Source organism: Quercus suber, unplaced genomic scaffold (genome assembly GCF_002906115.3).
Source record: "Quercus suber isolate HL8 unplaced genomic scaffold, Cork oak 2.0 scaffold_70, whole genome shotgun sequence".
In the NCBI taxonomy this organism is placed as follows: Eukaryota; Viridiplantae; Streptophyta; class Magnoliopsida; order Fagales; family Fagaceae; genus Quercus; species Quercus suber.
Window position 1 is genome coordinate 872,464 of NW_027069535.1, and position 20,056 is coordinate 892,519.

At 32.7% G+C, this 20,056-nt stretch overlaps 2 protein-coding genes across 3 annotated transcripts; one reads left to right on the plus strand and one right to left on the minus strand.

Annotated features, from left to right (window-relative positions):
* Window positions 1-1,367: 1,367 nt before the first annotated feature.
* LOC111999107 (uncharacterized) lies at window positions 1,368-6,025 on the minus strand. Of its 2 annotated transcripts, none has more exons than XM_024031227.2 (4): window positions 5,846-6,025; window positions 4,647-4,754; window positions 3,255-3,422; window positions 1,368-1,668 (listed from the first exon to the last, which is right to left on the minus strand). In XM_024031227.2, the coding sequence occupies exons 1-4, from the start codon at window positions 5,945-5,947 to the stop codon at window positions 1,624-1,626; spliced, it is 423 nt and encodes a 140-aa protein (XP_023886995.1). In that variant the 5' UTR covers window positions 5,948-6,025; the 3' UTR covers window positions 1,368-1,623. The 2 variants fall into 2 exon arrangements, with proteins under 2 accessions (XP_023886995.1, XP_023886994.1); XM_024031226.2 differs by having other exon boundaries at window positions 1,368-1,708; window positions 5,846-6,021.
* Window positions 6,026-10,453: 4,428 nt separating this feature from the next.
* LOC111999102 (protein neprosin-like) lies at window positions 10,454-12,591 on the plus strand. The gene is made up of 5 exons (XM_065773196.1): window positions 10,454-10,579; window positions 10,997-11,158; window positions 11,447-11,500; window positions 11,626-11,772; window positions 12,211-12,591. The coding sequence occupies exons 1-5, from the start codon at window positions 10,454-10,456 to the stop codon at window positions 12,589-12,591; spliced, it is 870 nt and encodes a 289-aa protein (XP_065629268.1).
* Window positions 12,592-20,056: the final 7,465 nt, after the last annotated feature.

Sequence of the window (20,056 nt, forward strand, 5' to 3'; positions counted from 1 at the left end):
ATGACCTTTCGTTTCTAATTGTTATAATTTATTTATTTATTTTTATTAAAATAATTATTAAAGTTTAAGATTGTTACACACCAAATATTATAGTTTCAATATTTTTAAATTTAAATTTAAATTATTCAATCAAATGTTGAACTAATCCCCAAATCAAACCTGAAAAATATAGTGTTTAAATTAATATGATTTAAAAGTGTAGGGTTTAATTTAAAACTAAAAATAATAATAAAGTTCACTTTGAAAGTTGAAACTGTGCTAAGCTTCAGAAAAAGCATCTCTAAAATATAGGGTTTATATGTAATTTATCATTTTTAAAAAAAATAAATGCCTTTGTTTTTGTTTTAATTTTGTTTGTGAGAGTTTTTTTTTTTTTTTTTAGTTACACCATTTAGAAGTGATTTTGAAACTTTAACGACTACGACTAACAAATTGCAATTCTATTTCTAACTCTTTCAAGCAGGCTTTGCCTTTGCTATACGTAACCAATATACTTACCAATCCCGCAAAACACTGGTCCTATTCCTGTTTACATTCATGCATCATGCATTGCAAAGTTGGAATTAATTGGTATTAGCTAGGTGGTAGATTTTTAATTTCTCGATTGAGAGAGGGAAGATTTTTTTTTTTTTTTTGCTAAGTTTTTTTTTTTTGGCTAAGTGATTGAGAGAGGGAAGAAGAAAGAAGAAAGGACAAGGAAGTGCATAAATGATAAATCATTAATTGAATTAATAGCATTAATAGCACCTACACATTAATGCCTACTTCTTTAGCTTCCTTTAGCATGGAAATCAAATGAATAACAGACTAACAGTCTACAAACCAAAGCTTTTGGAATTTTCTAACAAAAACTATGTCGCTTATTCAACATTTTTGTTGGTTAATTGAATTTGAAAGTCTCGGGAGGGAATTTACTTCGTGTCCCATCATTTGTCTTAATTTTATATCATGCTTTTAAAAAATAAGCACCCATTTTGGTCAAACTTCATTGTTTAATACATTAGAGTAACAAACATGGCACGTTATGAAGGCAATTATTACTCTTATTCGGACCTCAAAATCATAGCATATCAATCTAATACCTAATCCTTAAAGCTCTTTTTATAGCTCTCTCTTTTCTTTTTTTTTTCTTTTTTTTTTTTCAACTAAAAACAGTTTCTTGACAAAGATAGCGTTTTTAGTTGAGAATGTGGCCAGGGCCATTCTCAAATCTCAACCATTTAGGCCTTTATATGTTTTGTAAAGAAATCCATTACTCTAGTTAACCCCTGGTCCCCTACCATCACCAATCTAAATCACGTGGATGCCCCCTACTGAACGTAAACCATGTGCACAATTTAAACAATACAACATTGGAACACATTCACTGCCTCCAAAACCATGACCATATAGGGTGATTAATTCACAATCAGTTAATAGCCCTAACGGGTAAATTTATGAACAAATCCAAGTTCAAGTCACATCAAGCCAGTGGTGGATATAGATTCATTGCTACTTCGTGTTTAGCATCCAAATGCTTCCACATCATCCAGACAAGAACAGTTATATGTACCATGACAAAATGTGAACATTAGAGTACTGCTCTCTACTTCACAACATCAAAAGTTGAACGGAGATTGGAAATCATAACTGGGCACTCTCCCTTCTCATCATATTCTGAAAACTCCCCTGCCGACAAGTCAATGTCATCAAATTTAGTTCCTTCAATCTACAAAATGAATAGGGGCAGTAAGTTGACATAAACAAAGAAAAAAATGGATCAGGTAGTTTTAAATTTTAAAAGTCTATAAAGAATAATCAAGATTTCTTTGTGGCGTGCAAAATTGCCAAGAGTCTTGTGGCTTAGTGGCACTGTTCAATCTACTCTGTGGGAGAACCTGGGCTCAAATCTCCCCTCCCCCACTTATGCAAGCAAAAAAACAGAGGCAAGATACTGATAAAGCCATCCAATGAGGTAAGTGCAGTTTGATCACAGCGGAAATCATTTAGTAATTGAAATAAGATATACTCATACAGCCATCGAACGTCAGTGCAGAATCAAAAGATGCAAAGACATAACACAGGATGGAATATACAACAACAGTATATTGAAAACTGGGCGACACTAGATTGCCAAGCAGTACTATTTCTGGTAAATGCCGACGTCTAGGAGCGGCTTGGTTGCATGTCTAGTTCTAGTTTAATTGATTGAAAACTTGAACTAGACATTTCCAACTGGCCTTTGAAGATCACCCACTTTAACATTGTGCGATGTTGGAAACCCTTTTCCTTTTGGGATTTCAAAGTTTCATTAAAGTGTTGCTCAGTAGACCGTTCTAATGAGTAACATTCTCCTGATTTCAAAGTTATTCAATCTCTTATTTTTTGCTTTAGTTCTATTTTTCCTTCTTTCTTTTCCCACTGTGTTTCGGGTTGGGGGGGGAGGGGGAGTTGGATTGGGGCATAACAGGCCACCTGTGATTTTGCATAATGGCCAAAAGAACCAGCATCAGACTGGCAAATTCTCAAGGGGTAAAATTCATTAGCAAGATCATCAAATATTCAAATGCATAATGACATTATCTGAGAACAAGCCCAAAAATGGTTTAAGGGAATTCATCAAAATAAATTTTATTGCATACAACAAAGTGTATTTATAAATGCATGGAGTGACTTTTTAGTGTAATTTTTGGCTTCTTATCCATTTGTGACTTTTTCAGTAAACAATTCCACAAATCTGGAATGTGTAATATGAGAACATCATGAAAGTTCTAAGACATTAAAACTCAAAACCTTAATCAAAACAAGCTACATTTAAGAAGTCAACTTATACATATGCAAACTATTTCAAAAGTGGAAGATATTTGGGACGCAGTTTATGAAAATTTGAGAGAAAAACAGGTTTCCATCCCGAAACAATATAGCCTTTAAGAAACTCCAATAATAAAATGCGCAACATAACAGCCAAAGGGAAACAAGGCAAGTAAGTCTAATGAGAATTTTGTTAGAAAGCCAGAATCAATGCAAGGGAATATTCACCCCCTACAAGGTCTACTTTAATGTTCAACAACAAAGCATTTACCAGCCTTATCTAAACAAAATATTCTTAATTCTTTTTTTCTTTTTGATAAGTAAGAATGATTTTATTATATAGAGACTACTTCATGTACGAGGAACACAAAGTAGCCTAAAGAATTATTTGCAAAATGGCAAGGACTCTATAAATGATGCAATAGAATGGCTAAGTAAGAGAAAAAAGGGCAACTGAAACTTACAGATTCAGCCTTCCATCCACTGCTAAATACATATTCCAGAGGCTCATAACCCCTGCAGTCAAACTGCATCAAGGGGGCATACTTCCCAGCTTGACTTGCTTCGTCAGTCAGTGGTTTACCTTGACCAGGGATCATTGTTATAGTTCCATCCCTCCCACAAAACTTGCACTGTCGGGAGAGAAAAAGTCACTAAAATATTCCAGCACCAGAAGACAACTGCTTGATAATCAAACAGAAATGGAAGAAAAAGCTAATAACAATTTGAAGCAATGCATTAAAAGCAAACAATATAGCCACTAAGCTATGCAATAAAAATCTTATCTTATGACATGACACAAGTGCAAGTTAATTGTACCAAGTTGATTCAATATATACCAGCTCTTAGACCAAGTTGATCATACCAAGTAAGGCTAGTAAAAATAAAGAAGACAGGAGAAAAAAGGTAAAATATAGAGGCTGCTAAGAAGGGGAAAAAACTACAGCCTTTAAAAGCTCAATGAGCCACATGCAGCTTATCTTTCTATCTAATCGGCAAAGGGTCTGAGCCCCATGAAGCACCTGTTGTCATCCTTCAATGTATAGAAAGTTATTAATATTTATAACGCCATCTAGGAATTACAAATTATAGGCAAATGGGTTATTATTCCATAACCTGATATGTGAGGTCTGTGAAAAAGTTATCTTTCAGACTTAGAGATAAGAGTACATTGTACAAGAGTGATTTCAAAATTTAAGCAGGAAAGGGAGAAAAATGTGAGGAGAGAGATTATGTGATACAAGAGGAGAACATATCAAAGAGCCACAGGCACCATGACATGTGAACAGACTCAACAGAGGCTGGTGATGGAAACAAGACTATGATTCTCCCCCACATTTATGCATGGAAATCAAATTGATTTGATTCCTCCTCCAATGTGTGGTCATTATATCAACAAAGACAAAATAACAGCCCAACGCTCACAAACCCACATAATTAAACAAAAAGATTGATGTTTTATAAGATTGAAAGATGAAATAGTGACAGATCATCAGAGCTTTCACAGAATTAATCCTATAGGCCTAGACTAAATGAGCCCAAAAATATGAACTCTAAAGGGGTATAAGAACCAAAGAAAAAAGAAAATCAAGGCTTAGAAAATTAATATTATCATCATATAAGACACAAAGAATACGAAAAAATCCAGTGAACTGAGTACATTATTTCTTTCAAATTAAAAATTGTTAAAAAAGAAAAAACATTATAGAGCTAGAATTTTTTTCATTTTTCTTCCCTTTCTTATAATTGGCAAGCAATTGGCGAGCATCTGGGCTAAATATTGCAATAAAACCTTTTACAATATAATCCAAAAATTATTTAGAAGAACATATTGTGGATTGAGGATGAGAGATAACCTTCTGCATGAGATTAGTTGTTGCCTTGCCAGCTGGGAGAGCAACAGTTTCACTCAAGGTCACACAAGTTTCTTTCTGGCTCACCTCTCCACACCTCCCACATTTCACCTACAAAAGTTTAAAAATATAAACAGAAAAAAAAAAAGCTTCATAATAATCTTTAGGAAGATAGTGATAATTAAGGAGTGCAAGAATTACGCATGAAACAGAAAACAACAGGTCTAGATCCAACTAATTTAAGCCAAACAGCATCACAAACATTACATAAACAGAACAATAAGCACATATAAACCCACATTCATATTTTTCTCCCCATGCATACATGCATAAGTTTGAACCAAGAAATCAAAGAAACCCAGCAAAGAAAAAAAGGGGATAATGTTGATTAGTGATTAACCACCTATGGTAAGCCCGTTTGGACCTCACATACCTGTGGTTTAAAAAGTAGCACTTTACCCACCCGAGGTTAACTCTATTAGCTTCTATAAGCCACCTCAGTGCTTGCCATTAAACAAAATGAGGGATAAATGCAGATCATATATTGACATAACAAACACTAGCTGACTATTGATAATAAGATAACTAGAAGACACACATTACAAGCTGATTCACCATTACGAATGTGTTGCATAAGTTTGCAACTGATGAACACTAATACACTATGTATGGATGTGAGTAGCAGTTAATTACAACAACAACCAATCTCTAGTCCCAAAACTTTGGAGTCAGCTATGGAGCCTCGACAAACTGATCAAGGTCGGCCATATGTATGAGTATCATTTTACAATGATCTCATATTAACATAATAGTTTTATATTTATGGAATGATAAAAATATAAAAACCCATATTAATGAAATAATGTAAATGACTACGGAATTCATAAAAATAACAACAATAGCTATACAAGGTTATGAATATTAAGGAAAAAGAAAACAGGAGCATAATGTGATTGGCTGGATATACACTTTGAACCCAACAACAAGGCAATTGTGAGTTACAAGCTAAACTAAAATCTATGATTGTGAATTGTGAATTGTGAAAAGCTAAAGTCCCTCCGAGTACATAATTGTAACTATAATTTGTGCATTTGAAGTGAAAGAATTAACACAATGAAGAAATTGGACGATTAAAAGTAAAACTACAAAAAATAGTCATGACTAAAATCCCTAAGAAATGGAACAAAGAAATTGAAGAAGACCTTAAAGAGGTAAGAGAAGTTTGGGTCGTCACAGCCACCTTGGGGCTGAAGGTTTGTGAGATTCTCAAGCTCCGCAGTGATCTTCAGAAGGTAGTTCACCATTTTTGGATTGGGCGTCAATTCTCTGCTCTGGATTTTGTTACTTTATACTGATTACTGAATGGTTCTGTACTTCTGTTATGAAAGTGGATGGAGATTTGGGCTTTTATTTTCACGGGCAGCACATGAATAGAGCACTTTGGATTGGGCTTTTACTTTCATTCTTGGGGTTTGTAAATAGCCTTTATTTGTTGTTTGATAAAGAGAAACTCGTAGAGACACGCCTAAATACACCCAAATCTACAACATGCCTAAGTGTCGTTTTATGATTGGGTGCATCTAAATTTAGTTTATGTAAGTGTTGTAATTCAATCACAAGTTGACACCCAAATTCCAAGGCCTATTTAGTAGAAGAGTTTGAATAATATTATTTGTATTTTTTTAATATACATGTGAGTAAAAAAATATGTAAAAATACATATAATCTATATATAAGTATAAAACCAAAACCTTTAAAGCTCTCATATTTTACACATCAATATTATTAAAAAATTAATAATAAATATCTTTTTTTTCCCCATCAAATACAAATTACAAATCCCGATACTTTTTGAAAAAAAAAAAAAAATCTCTCTTCTCATCTCTCTTCTCCCTCCTTCGAAGAAGCTACCGTCTCTCTCTTTTCTTAGCCTTTCAACCAAGGGAGTGAATATGGGACCGTCTTGGCTAGTACGGCCGATATATTTCGTACCGGCACTTTGATTGGCACTAATTTAAACATAAAAACGCAGTCCCTTACCAAGCAGAAAGAACTTCAGCCATTGCTGCTGAGAGAGACCTTCGTCCGGGGACCAATACTTGATGCAATGGCTACCAGTTAAATGAGGAAACAAAGAGAGATCCGCAACTTGTATGAGGAAATACTGAAACAGAGTGAAATATATGTTTTTACGTGAAATCAGATCTTAATTTACCCTTTGTGGACGTGGAGTAGTGTGTCAAATAGTGTGGAGAGGTAACGTGTGTCAGTGGCTAAAGCCAACTGTGGAGCAAAGAAGATAACATGTGAAGAAAAAAGAGGGAAGGAAGTAAAAAGGAAAAACAAAAGATATTAACACGTAGAAGAGTAGATAAATCATAAACAAAGTATTTTTTTTTATGGGTTTAGTTTACTTTTAGTATTTTTTTAACAGGAAATATTCTTTTATTTTAAATACACAATAGCAAGTGGTAGTGAGTTTTAATCTCCACATTTCATTTAATTAGTGGGTGATATGACAATTTCTCATTAAAATAAAAAGAGATTTCAGTTAAAAAGTACTGCAAATAAGCCAAACTTTTTTTTATAAGTCTAAATTAATATATAGATATACATTTAGCTTGTGGCTTGGTTTAAAAAGCCATTTTTTTAATACTATTTAGTTTATTTTTGCTATTATTTAGTTTATTTTTGTTATTATTCATGAGTCTCATTGTACTTTTTTGTACTATTCATGGGTTTTACTGTACTATTTCAACTACCTTTTAGCTTTATCTATAGTACTTTCAGGAAAAAAAATTTCAATTTCAGCTAAATAAACCATTCCTAAACAAACACTTAGTGTACGTTTGGATTGTCGTTTTTCAGCAAATCCGTGCACCTGTGTTTCTTTTGTGGGTCCATGGGTACTGTTCACAGACCCACAAAAGTCGGCAAAACACAATTTTCTCTCTCTCTTTGGGTCCCACAGCACTATTCACACATTTAAAAATTATTTTGCTATAGTGTTTTTATCAATAAGTTTTTAATTTTCAACAAATAAGCGGTATCTAAACACACTATTAGATTTTTAAAGTTTTTTTTTTTTTTTTAACAGGTATTAACTTCTACGGTGGATAAAGAAAAAGATAAAAATTAAATAAATATTAAAGATAAAGATAGGAGAGAGAAAAAATAGAAAGAATAAATCAAATCAAATAGGAAAAAAAATAGAAGATTGTGTGTGTGATTGAATAATCTTCTAACTCATATTTAATAGTTTTTTCGTGCATCACACGGGTTAACGACTTGTGTTGTTTAAAAACTGAAAATATGTGTTTAAGATGCTCTACCAAACGGGCCCCAAATATTATGGAGGGTGTCAATAGACTCAATAACATTGTGTTATTATTCAAATCTTGATTTACAAAGATTTTTCTTCTTCAATGACATTCTCTATTTTTAACATCTTGTTATTATTTGAATCTTGATTTACAAAGAGTTTTCTTCTTCAAGGACATTCTTTATTTTTAATTTTAGGAGAATCTGAATTTGGATCCCTTCTCATTGAAAATAATAATAATAAGAATAATAGGCCTTAAGATTTTCCTTATACTACCCAAAAAATAGAAAAAGAAAAAAAGTGTTGGTCACCAAAATGTAATAAAGGTTTAATTTTACTATCTAAAAAAATGGGTTTTTAAATGTAAATAGGTACAATTTAGCTTTTAAAATTTCTAATTGTATCAATTTGATGCTTCTATCTACATGCAAGTTGAAGAAATTGTGGACATAACATACGAAGTGTTGACAATTTGGGAACAAAAAGAAAAATTATAAAATTTTGATTCTAAGTCATGTTTAGGGTTGTCCATCGTAACCCGTACCCGACTAACCCGAGGCAAACCGTTCGATCCATACCCGAAACTGACCGACCCGACACTTATGACGGCCGACAGCGAGTCTCAACCTCTAGAAATCGAGACTGGCGGGTCGGTTGATGGGTCTGCTCTTCAAAATCCGATTCCAACCGATCCAACTACCTATATATTGGAAACACTCATTGATTTTCTTAGGTATGAGGATTTCTGATCATTTCTCGACAGATTCGTTGAGATCCGACAAGATCTCTTCAAGATTTGGTGAGTACCTTTAGAAATCTTGCTCGATCCGGCCATGTTTCGACCATATCTAGTAGATTTTGGCCAGTTTCAGCCTGATTTTGGCCAATTCCAGCCTGATTTTGGCATTTTTCGGTCTTCCCTAAGTCCGACCGACCATTGACCAATCTGTACCTGATATTCGAGTCGCCCGAACCAATCTTATGGTCAGTAGCGGGTCTGGATGTTGGAGACTTGACATGGTCGGGTTGGTTCTAGGTTGGGCACAAACCTGACTCGGAGCCTAGTCATGTTGAATCGTTGTTTTTAATACGATATTTTTCCTTGATCAAAAGAGAGTTTATTTTTGTGGATTTCAGTTAGCTCAACTAGTAAAATCTCTTATTATTGAACATGAGATATGGTTGTTAGTTTTTACATCATTTAATACATGCTAAACGTGCTTCAGGTTCTTTTGTAATGCCTAGACACGCGTCGAACCCTGCTTGTTTCATGTGTAAGCCTTTAAAAATAATGATTTGATACAAACACCTACAATATCTAAGGCCATTGAGGATTCATTCATATCTTCTTCTAAAATTAATGTTGTATTTTGAAATTGGAAGATGTAAATGAAAATTTGATGGTTGGAAGGTGAATCATGCAAACTTTGTGCATGGATACTGGATATATATAATCTTTTTCCCATTAGCATAATATCACAGTGTGCTTCTAAAGTTCAAATCATATTTTACGTCAAAAGTTTATTGCAGAGATAGATAAAAATGAGGACAAGTTTTTCTCATGGTTTGGGATTCAAAGGCATGGTCTTTTTTTTGGGAGTGGCTCTCATTTGTTCTCGAGTGGTGGAGGGTAAAACATTTTCTAAGCAGAAGGTTTTGGAAGTTGAAAGGAAAATAAACCACCTGAGAAGGCATGCATTAAAAAGTATAAAGGTATACACTTTTTCTTGTTAAATCTTCCTTCCTTTGGTGAAGTCTCTCTTGAGTTCATAGACAGACTAGTTGAGAAGTGCTTCCAGAAGCATACTATGACCTTAATAGTGTTTAAAAAAAAAACAGAGGGCCACTTTGGAATATTTTCGCTTTATTTATTGTTTCAAAATATGCATCATGCAAGTAAGAAAGAGGAAACATGAAAACAAAAAGAACTAAACTCACAACCATTTAAGTGGAAGGAAAGTAAAGCTATTATTTTAATTTGTAATATTCCTAGCATTAATCTTATGTGGAGTCATAGAAAATATATTTAATTTCAATTTGATCCATTTCATAGTTTAGATTAAATTTGACAATATAAAGGGATACTAATTGTCATGTCATTTAATTTTAAATAACATGATAGCCTGGACACTATTAAATTACTAAAAATAAAATCTTGGGCATGAAATGAAAGTAATAGAGAGAAGAAGTTGAAATTGAGATGATATTGTTCTTAATTAAACTAGTGCATGTAGAGTGCAGATGGAGATATTATTGATTGCATTGACATTTACAAGCAGCCAGCTTTTGATCATCCTGCTTTAATGAATCACACAATCCAGGTCTACCAATATTTTCTTTCTATATTTATATAAATCTCTTATTCTTTTCTGTCTTTGAATTAGATGATATTGTCACATTAAGATTATACACTATTGTTTACACTCAAAATCTTTAATTCTTCTTTCTCAAAAAAAAAAAATCTTTAATTCTTTACTACTTATATCAGATGACACCCAGCTATGATCCAACTGAGACTAAAACAAGAACAAAATCGGATGAAAAACACTCTTCCATGACTGTGACTTCACAACTATGGCAGAAAGGTGGAAGTTGTCCTAAGGGCACAATCCCAGTTCGAAGGATTCGAAAAAATGACCTACTTAAAGCTTATTCAGTTGAACACTATGGAAGGAAGAAACCGAGCTTTTCACATCAAGTTGCTCAGTCAAGCTACAGTCAGAATTCAAACTTTCAACAAATGAATCACTCAGTGAGCCTCAATTAAAAATTGTTTATGGGAAATACTTTTTTCATACATACACCTTGTTGCACACATCTTTATGCACACTTAAAAATTGCATTGAAATCCTGACCTGAAGTCAGGATTTTGAGCTTGGAAAGCATGACTTCATGTCACAATTTCATTGCAATTTTCCCGTGTGTAAAAGTGCGCAACAAGTTGTGTAATAAACATTGACCTATTTTTATTCTACTTTTTTTTTTTTTTTAGCTCCTTTGCTTTTCTCACTTAGCATATTATGTGAATCAGAAGGCAGTATTGATTACAGAAGGTTATAGCTACTCAGGAGCTAAAGGAGATATCAAAGTTTGGAATCCTAACGTTGAGGCTAACGATGAGTACAGTACTTCTCAAATTTGTCTTTCCAATGGCCCTTACTATAATTTTGAAAGCGTTGAATCTGGATGGGCGGTAATTAGCATAAACACTTTAAATTTCTAGAGTATCTTTCATTGCTATGACTAACTACACTAATGCTACATATATAGTTGTATTATACAAATTACCATGTGACACGTGAATCTTTATATATCTGGAAAATGCTAAAGCAATTATCATTTGAGAGCTGACCATAACCTAACAACAAATAAATGTGATTGGTGTCATATCAACAATATAATATACATACAAACATTTGAATTTTATGCAATAAATTTATGGTATCCACAATTTTAATCTATAAGTATTTTACTTTTTTAGGTAAATCCGAGTGTATATGGGGACAGACAGACTCGTTTATTTGTATATTGGACGGTAAACGTACAGCAACCATAAGTTAAAATAACATGAAGCTTTGTAAATTTGGAATGATATATTTCTGAAGGAATTATCATTCAATTTATACATACTTTTTTTTTTTTTTTTTCTGTGTGCAATAGGCTGATGCTTCAAAGACAACAGGTTGCTTCGATCTCACTTGTCCTGGTTTTGTTCAAACCAGTGATATAATTGCTCTTGGTGCAGCAATATATCCAATTTCATTGCCTGGTGGACTCCCATATCAAATAACCATTTACATTTTTAAGGTTAGCAAATGAATGTAATTCATTTTCATAATTTGGTAAATTACAACTTGATCCCAAAAGTTTGATAGGAAATAGTGAATTTAATCTTAACCAATCTTCTAACAATTCTTTCATGCATGGCTCAAACTCTCTCTTAATATGGGGGCCTAATACGTAAGATTTTTAACCATGTTTTGTTATAATGATAAATTGCTATTCGATTTCAAAAGATTAAACTAATAGGATAACATGAATTTAACCCTTGACCGATATTCTATTAGAATTAACATACGCAATTGAAATGCATTCCATCATTTGAGTGGAGAAATAATTCAAATTTATGACCACATACTCTTATATCATGATAATTAATTATTAAATGTGCCAAAAGCTTAAACGGTTAGAAATTGTTGAATTTATTTATTTAACAAATATTCTAATGATGGCTTTTGATTTTAGGATCCCAGCACAGGCAACTGGTGGGTGCAATATGGAGAGAAAATCAACATTGGTTATTGGCCACCTGATTTATTCAAATCTTTAAGCTTTCACGCAGAAACTGTGGATTGGGGAGGTGAAGTATACAGCTCCAAACTGGGACATGCTCCACACACTGCAACAGCTATGGGAAATGGAAACTTTCCTCTTCCTTATCTGTGCAATTCAGGCTGTATAACACGAATGCGAATTCATGACAATTCTCCAACCTTGAAGTTCCCAGATTGGGTAGAAACTTATACGGATGAGTACAACTGCTATGATGTTATGTATGTTGGAGATTACATTGAAGATCCTGAATTTTTTTATGGAGGGCCTGGTAAAAATTATATTTGTCCTTAAGGACTTGTAATGGCTAGTAGAAGGGAATGATTAATGTAAGGACAAAATTTGGATCGGACCCAATATAGGATTGGGTTTTAGCCCAATGAGCCCAAACAATGAATTTATAAAGCGTGGGTGAATGAACTAGTTCTAATGAGTAAGAAAGACAGTAACCGTTATTGATTTAAGAGAATCAAACACAAGTAGGATAAGAAAATTGGTCCTCGATGCAGTATGAGGAGCTCTGTTATAATGTCTAGTTGATGATCAAGGTTACAAGAGTTAAAGAAGGATTGTTCCTGTGATTTCTTTTTCTTTTTCTTTTTTTTCTCTCTCCCTTTTTTTAGGCTACCTTTCCATGCTATATACTCTAACCTTTGGCATCATCCCCACCATACACGTGTAGGTTAGATTCTAGGCACTCCTTCTTGTCCCATCTAACACCTCCCAGAACCTTCAACTAGCAGCTGTAAGGCTGTTTCACCACTGTTCAGGTATCACCTCCACATTAATGCGGCCAGAAAGTTAGCTGAGACGCATTTAATGCGGAGGTAGCAGCTTTTGTAGATATTTGTTGCCTTCTTCTACTCCCCTCTTATCCAATATCTGACTTCTAACCCTGATGCAACATGGAAGGATGCTCAGGACGATAGGACATTCCTACTGATCTCAGATAAATATTTCCGATATGACTTTTCTCCTCGGACATCTTTTGGACTATCATGTACAATTCTTATTTCTTCCTCTTTTACCATTCCCATAATAACATTATTTGACAATCCTCGGACAAGTAAATATTCCCGGGCTAGGCCATAGGCCCAATATATAAAATTTTAACAGTACCTTCTGGCTATCTGGCCCCCACAGTTAACATAACAAATTTCTCATGCTGATTAATCATATGTAATATATCGAAGTTGAAGTACAATCAAAATTAAAATAAAATCCAAATCAACTTCTCATTAAAGTCTAATTTTGCACTAAATGTCCATTTTATTTTTCTTAATTTTGATACTGAGTAACTCATTTATAATACTCAGTGCAAAAGTCAAGATAATGTACACATTCACTTAATTAGTAAATGTTTCCATATGAATGCATTACAACCTAGCGATTATGATTGTGTTATATCAATATCCAAGAATACCATTTGTAATTTCATAAACATGTATCTAATTGGAAAAAGTGCAACTCTTTCCTTCTCCTACGACATTGTAATTTCTTGGGCAGGACTTGTTCTCTCAAACTTCACACTTGTTGATGTAGACCACAAACACATTATGTGATTTACATCCATAATTTCACACATGATTGCACAATTTTTATTTATTGATATCCATATTTAAAACATGAAATGGGTGATAAGTACAAACAATATACAATAAGAAGTGTGTGAAAATCAATGCCCCTTTTTTAATGGATTCAAATCCTCTAGATTTCATAGGGTACTCTACAAATAGATTTTCTTAAATTTTAACCACTCTTTAATGATTTAATGGTCTAGATTCTGACATGTCAACATTCCACTAATAATATTCTTAAAATATTAAAATAATGTTGCAAATAAGACAATTAAGATTATTAAATCATTAAAGAGCAGTTAGGATTTAAGGAAATCTATTTGATAGAGTACCCTAGGAAATCTAAAGGATCTAAATCCTTTTTTAATTCCTAGACTAGTGTTTTTAGAATGCAGCCTAAATTTGTGCCAAGAGCCTTGTATTTCAATTAATACCTCCTAGTATTTTTCAAGAAAACATTCAAGATTCAAATCTCCTCCCCTCAATTGTTGTAAGTTGTAACTATCAATTTTTTTTTTTTAAATTGCAACCTCAGTTTCCAAAACCTAAAGCGAAAATATAACTCTCCTAATTTGGAATTTCCTTAAAAGCATAGTGACAAAAAAAAAAAAAAATGCTAAAGCCTGAAAGAACTACAATCAATTTTAGTATTACAAATGAGTTACAAACTATCATGATAATAAATGTGATTGGTATCACTTCAATGATATAATAAATTAATGTTCAATTTATATATTTATGATTGGTGGCACATTAATTTATGTAATAGAACATATAGGATCCTAGATTTTTAAAATCATAAAACTATCATCAATTGATTACCAAATTAGATTGAGGAGTATTTACTATTTGGATATTGTTAATGAAATCCTAGATTCATAATATCATAAAACTATCATTAATTGATTGCCAAATTAAATTGAGTATTTATTATTTGTCTTTTGTTAATGAAAACCTTAAAAGCAGTGATAAATGTGCATTTAATGCATTATTAAAGGCCAAAATATACTCTTAGTCCCTCCATCCCATTTTGCTTGGTATGTTTAGAAAAGGGAAAAAAAAAAGTTAACAAATGCCGTAAGTTATTGGTTAGAAACTATTTTAAGAAATATTTAATGGGAAAATGATAAAACAATTAATTTTTTTGCCGACTTTTTATATTTCCTATAAAAGTTGTGTCAATACTTTCCTAAAATTGTCTATTAACAATTGCTCTAAAAGCACCATTAATAAAATCCTTTAAAAAATTCAGTATTTTAAGAGAATGTCATTTAATGCATTGTCAATCTTTAATAAGTAACTTAATTTGGCAATGGTGGAAGTTCAAGTCTTCAGAAGAGAGCTTCACATACATATATAATTAGATTAGACTACAACATTTCATTAAGAATTACTCTAAGTCTTGCTACTCTCCATATGTGTAGTGTTTTTGTTTGAGAGAGACAGAGAAAGAGAGAGTATGGAGAAAAAAATTACTCTAAGGCTTTTGTTTATGATAGCTTTGCTTGTTTTAAGCAGTGTAGATGTAGAAGGTAAAGCTAGAAAAATTACACCAGAAGTCAATAGAAAATTGAAGCTTCTCAATAAGCCAGCAGTCAAGAGTATTAAGGTAATTTTTTTTCTTACTAAACTTTCCACTATCCTCCTATGCAAAAGAAGCAAAGACACAAAAAGTTAATTGGTGTCTTGGCTTGATGATTAAGAGAAATCATCACAAAATATATGTCATGCATGGGTTGAAATTGTGTTGTAATTATCAACCAAAAAAAAAAAAGGAGCATAGACACTTTGAATTTTCTCCGTGTCTTTGTTCGACACGTCAAGGGAAACTCCTACATGCATGTTCATGTTGTGTGTAGGAGGAAAATTATATCTAAATTTTGATTTTATTTCTAAATATTTGGATAATTATTATTTATTTTAAACTTAAAATAACCATAAAATATGCCTATTAATGACTAAAATCTATCTTTTTACAGAAACAATCACACATAGACACAATGAAAAGGGAATGAGGTTCTAATATAAAGACAAAATAACAAGAATCACTCAAAAGTTATGGTAATAGAACTATCTAACGATGTATATTAATTAATTGTGATATCCCCATTGTCTCATACTATTATTTTTCAAGAATTTTTGTGTCTCGTGTTGTGGTGTGTCAATGCCTATGTTTCTACTCTACATACCTATTATAAACATTTAGGGCATGTTTGCTATGTGGTAATTAGATCTCATGATAGAATGGTAATTCTTGTATAATAGCTATTCAATTATTTAGTTGCATCTTCATTACAATGAATAGTTATGACTTAGGATTAGCTATTACATAAATTGAGGAATAGTTATCACTCTCTAAAGAGAGTTATTCCTTAGTAGTGTAACAATTTTTTAATCAATATATTTTAAAGAATACAACATTTCCATATGCATCATCTTTTAAAAGATTTCCACATGTACAACTAATTTTACAACCAAACGTATGAACTATGAATAGGAATTCTACAACATATTTTATTTCTGATAATAATGATTACTGTTCTTTATAATAATAATAATAATAATAATAAGATTAATATTTCTATTGTAATCTTCCTTTAGTGTACCAAACATGCCCTAAATTATATGTCTAATCTCGCTCTCTCACATAGGTTTTGGCCAAAAGAAAATTACTTAATTTCTAATCTATGCCAAGATTTGGTCGAATCCAATTCTTTGCCTCCATTTCACAAATTTTCTTCAAAACCATGCCATTTGAACACTAAGACGTATAAAATTGAAATCCTCCACAGGAAAAATCTCATTCAGAGATTTTCCCATGTGGCTTTGTCACATTGAAATATCTTATCCATACTATTTTTTTTTTTCATAGATTAGAGATTGTAACCCAGAGCAATTCATACCTCATGGTAAAATGTGGATTGTGGCATAGATTATAAATGTCAATAGGCCAATACATCTAGGGTGGAAAACGTCAATAGGCCAAAATGCCTATAAAATTTATCTTGGTCTGACAGTATAGTTTGTATAATTATACTACAAAATTAGCCATGAAACGCTATAAGAGCATTAGCATTGGAAAATGCTAATGCTACTCTATTTTACCATTCCAAAACCTTACTTTATCATTATACCATCCAATTTTACAATACCTCCTACATCCCAAAATTCTATTTCACTCTTTTACTCATTAAAATATTATTTTTTAACCTTTCTTTATTATTTATTTTCAACCGTTTTTTCTTTCAACAGTCACACACACACAGCCACACACAGAGCAAACCCACACACAGAGCAAATCCATTCAAACCCACACACACAGCATCCTATCACCACACACACACCGATCAAAAAAATCATCACCAGAGCAAACCCATTCAAACCCATTCAAAAAAAATCATCCCCAAAGCCACCAGAGCAAACCCATTAAAAAAAAAATTCATCACCGGAGCAAACCCATTCAAATCCATTCAAAAAAAATCATCACCGGAGCCACCGGAGCAAACCCATTCAAAAAAAAAAAAATAATCACCGAAGCAAACCCATTAAAAAAAAATCATCACCGGAGCCACCATCGGAGCTCGCCATCAACCGATCCCAGCCCACCGATCCAAACCCAACTCGTCGATCCACGCTGATCCAACCTCCAACCTCCAACCTCAAAAATCCAAAACCCAGCACCAATGCAATGAGAGAGAGGCCGTGCAATGAGAGATGATAGAGAGGCCGTGTGAGATGGGTGAGAAATTTCGGAGATCCGAGTGAGAAATTTGCAATGAAGCTTCAGAGATGAGAGAGCAGATGGAGAAACAGAGAAGGAAGAGAGAGAAGAGAACAGAAAAAAATGAGAGGGATGAGAGAGAAATTTCGGGGGAAAATGAGTAAAATATTTTTTTTTTTTGCAATACTGTGAACAGTACAATTCTATGTTTAGAATTGTACTGTAGCAGTATTGCAAAAAAATTTGCAATACTGCTGTTTACAATTCTCTGATGCAAGGGTTTTTGAGGCTCAAAATGCTAAATTTTCCTTAGATTTGGCATTAGCATTCACCAATGCTAATGCTCTAAAGGTCAAATATAGCACTGAAGTAACAAAATGCAAATTAAAAGTCGTCTTGTTGATTAAAGTTTTATGTATGAGGCATCAATGCTAGTTTTCATTATCGAGAAATTTTTGTTATTATTAAGATTATATTTCCTTGATCTAATAGTGTATATAATTTTACATCATTTAAAACTTTTAAATGGCATAGCATAAGATACACAATTAAATTTGTAATATTTAATCCAAATCATAATTGGATCCATTTTTAATTAAAATGATTCTAATGCTATTAACCAAGTATGCTAAGCATTGCCTTAGAAATTTTTCGTTTACTTTTTTGTTGCCTTATTGGTAAATGATGTGCTTCAATTTTGAATAAAGCTTTCTATTTTTTAATTTAAAAAAGGGGGTTGCTAAGTATTTGTGGTTCTTACTTCTTATAGAGTGAAGATGGAGATATTATCAATTGCGTTGACATCTACAAGCAACCTGCTTTTGATCATCCTGCATTAAAGAACCATAAAATTGAGGTACATTTTCTTTCATAACCTTATTCTCTCTTCATGTTAGATTATTTATTCAAAATATACTTATATGTGTGTGTGATGCAACAAAATGAACTTATTAGTGAAGTTATAAGAGAAACTCTAGGGCATCTAAAATTATAAATTCCTTCAATGCACTTCTTGAATTGGACTCAATTATACATATTATTTACTTTACTTTCTTTGATTTTCCTCAATACTTAACTAAGCTCACATGCATACTTACCATTCTAATGATTCACAACTCAAAATCAGTTGTTTCAGCAAATTGTAATAAAATGTGTGGTCGTAAAAGAACTCATAATACAATGTTTCATGTAATTTGCAGATGAGACCGAGTATTAGTTTTCCACCTGACACTACTACAGCTGCTAAAAACGAGTCATCTCAACGAGTTCTGTCGCAAATTTGGCACAAAAGTGGAAGTTGTCCAAAGGGAACCATTCCCATTCGCAGAATTACGAGGAAAGAATTATTGAGGGCTGCCTCCATCGAGCACCTTGGAAGGGAAGGCCCACGGTCTTCTTTTGTTGCAAACACAACAAATAACCAAAGTAGTCATTTTGTATACCGTAGCAATGGCACAGAAGTCAACGTCTTTCCTTTACACGACCACTCGGTAATTATAAGAGCCTATATATATATATATATATTTTTTTTTTTTTTTTCTTTCCTTTTTTTTCAATAACTTACACACTTAACTTTTATTGTGTATAACTATTTCATCTACAAAATGTTAAAAAAAAAAAAAAAAAACCTTAAAGTTATAAACAAAATATCTACGATAATAAATAATATCTAATCAAAATGTTTTTTTTTTTTTTAAGTGCAATCCAATTGTGTTGAGCTCATGTCCATTAGGCATTAGCACAAAGCTAATGCACAGAACTATATATGATGTCTGTGGCAAAAAAAGGAAAGAAAAAAAAAAAAATATATATATATATATATATAGGCTCTTATAATTACCGAGTGGTCGTGTAAAGGAAAGACGTTGACTTCTGTGCCATTGCTACGGTATACAAAATGACTACTTTGGTTATTTGTTGTGTTTGCAACAAAAGAAGACCGTGGGCCTTCCCTTCCAAGGTGCTCGATGGAGGCAGCCCTCAATAATTCTTTCCTCGTAATTCTGCGAATGGGAATGGTTCCCTTTGGACAACTTCCACTTTTGTGCCAAATTTGCGACAGAACTCGTTGAGATGACTCGTTTTTAGCAGCTGTAGTAGTGTCAGGTGGAAAACTAATACTCGGTCTCATCTGCAAATTACATGAAACATTGTATTATGAGTTCTTTTACGACCACACATTTTATTACAATTTGCTGAAACAACTGATTTTGAGTTGTGAATCATTAGAATGGTAAGTATGCATGTGAGCTTAGTTAAGTATTGAGGAAAATCAAAGAAAGTAAAGTAAATAATATGTATAATTGAGTCCAATTCAAGAAGTGCATTGAAGGAATTTATAATTTTAGATGCCCTAGAGTTTCTCTTATAACTTCACTAATAAGTTCATTTTGTTGCATCACACACACATATAAGTATATTTTGAATAAATAATCTAACATGAAGAGAGAATAAGGTTATG

Bases quoted from the DNA above. Each gene is read 5' to 3' on its own strand.
- LOC111999107 (XM_024031226.2), bottom strand. From the start codon at position 5,947: ATGGTGAACTACCTTCTGAAGATCACTGCGGAGCTTGAGAATCTCACA. The intron at 4,755-5,845 runs GTCTTCTTCAAT...AAACTTTTGTAG, and splicing joins ACTTCTCTTACCTCTTTAAG to GTGAAATGTGGGAGGTGTGG. The intron at 1,709-3,254 runs GTAAGTTTCAGT...TTCATTTTGTAG, and splicing joins GTGGATGGAAGGCTGAATCT to ATTGAAGGAACTAAATTTGA.
- LOC111999102 (XM_065773196.1), top strand. From the start codon at position 10,454: ATGACACCCAGCTATGATCCAACTGAGACTAAAACAAGAACAAAATCG. The intron at 10,580-10,996 runs GTTCGAAGGATT...TATGTGAATCAG, and splicing joins GTCCTAAGGGCACAATCCCA to AAGGCAGTATTGATTACAGA. The intron at 11,159-11,446 runs GTAATTAGCATA...TTACTTTTTTAG, and splicing joins GCGTTGAATCTGGATGGGCG to GTAAATCCGAGTGTATATGG.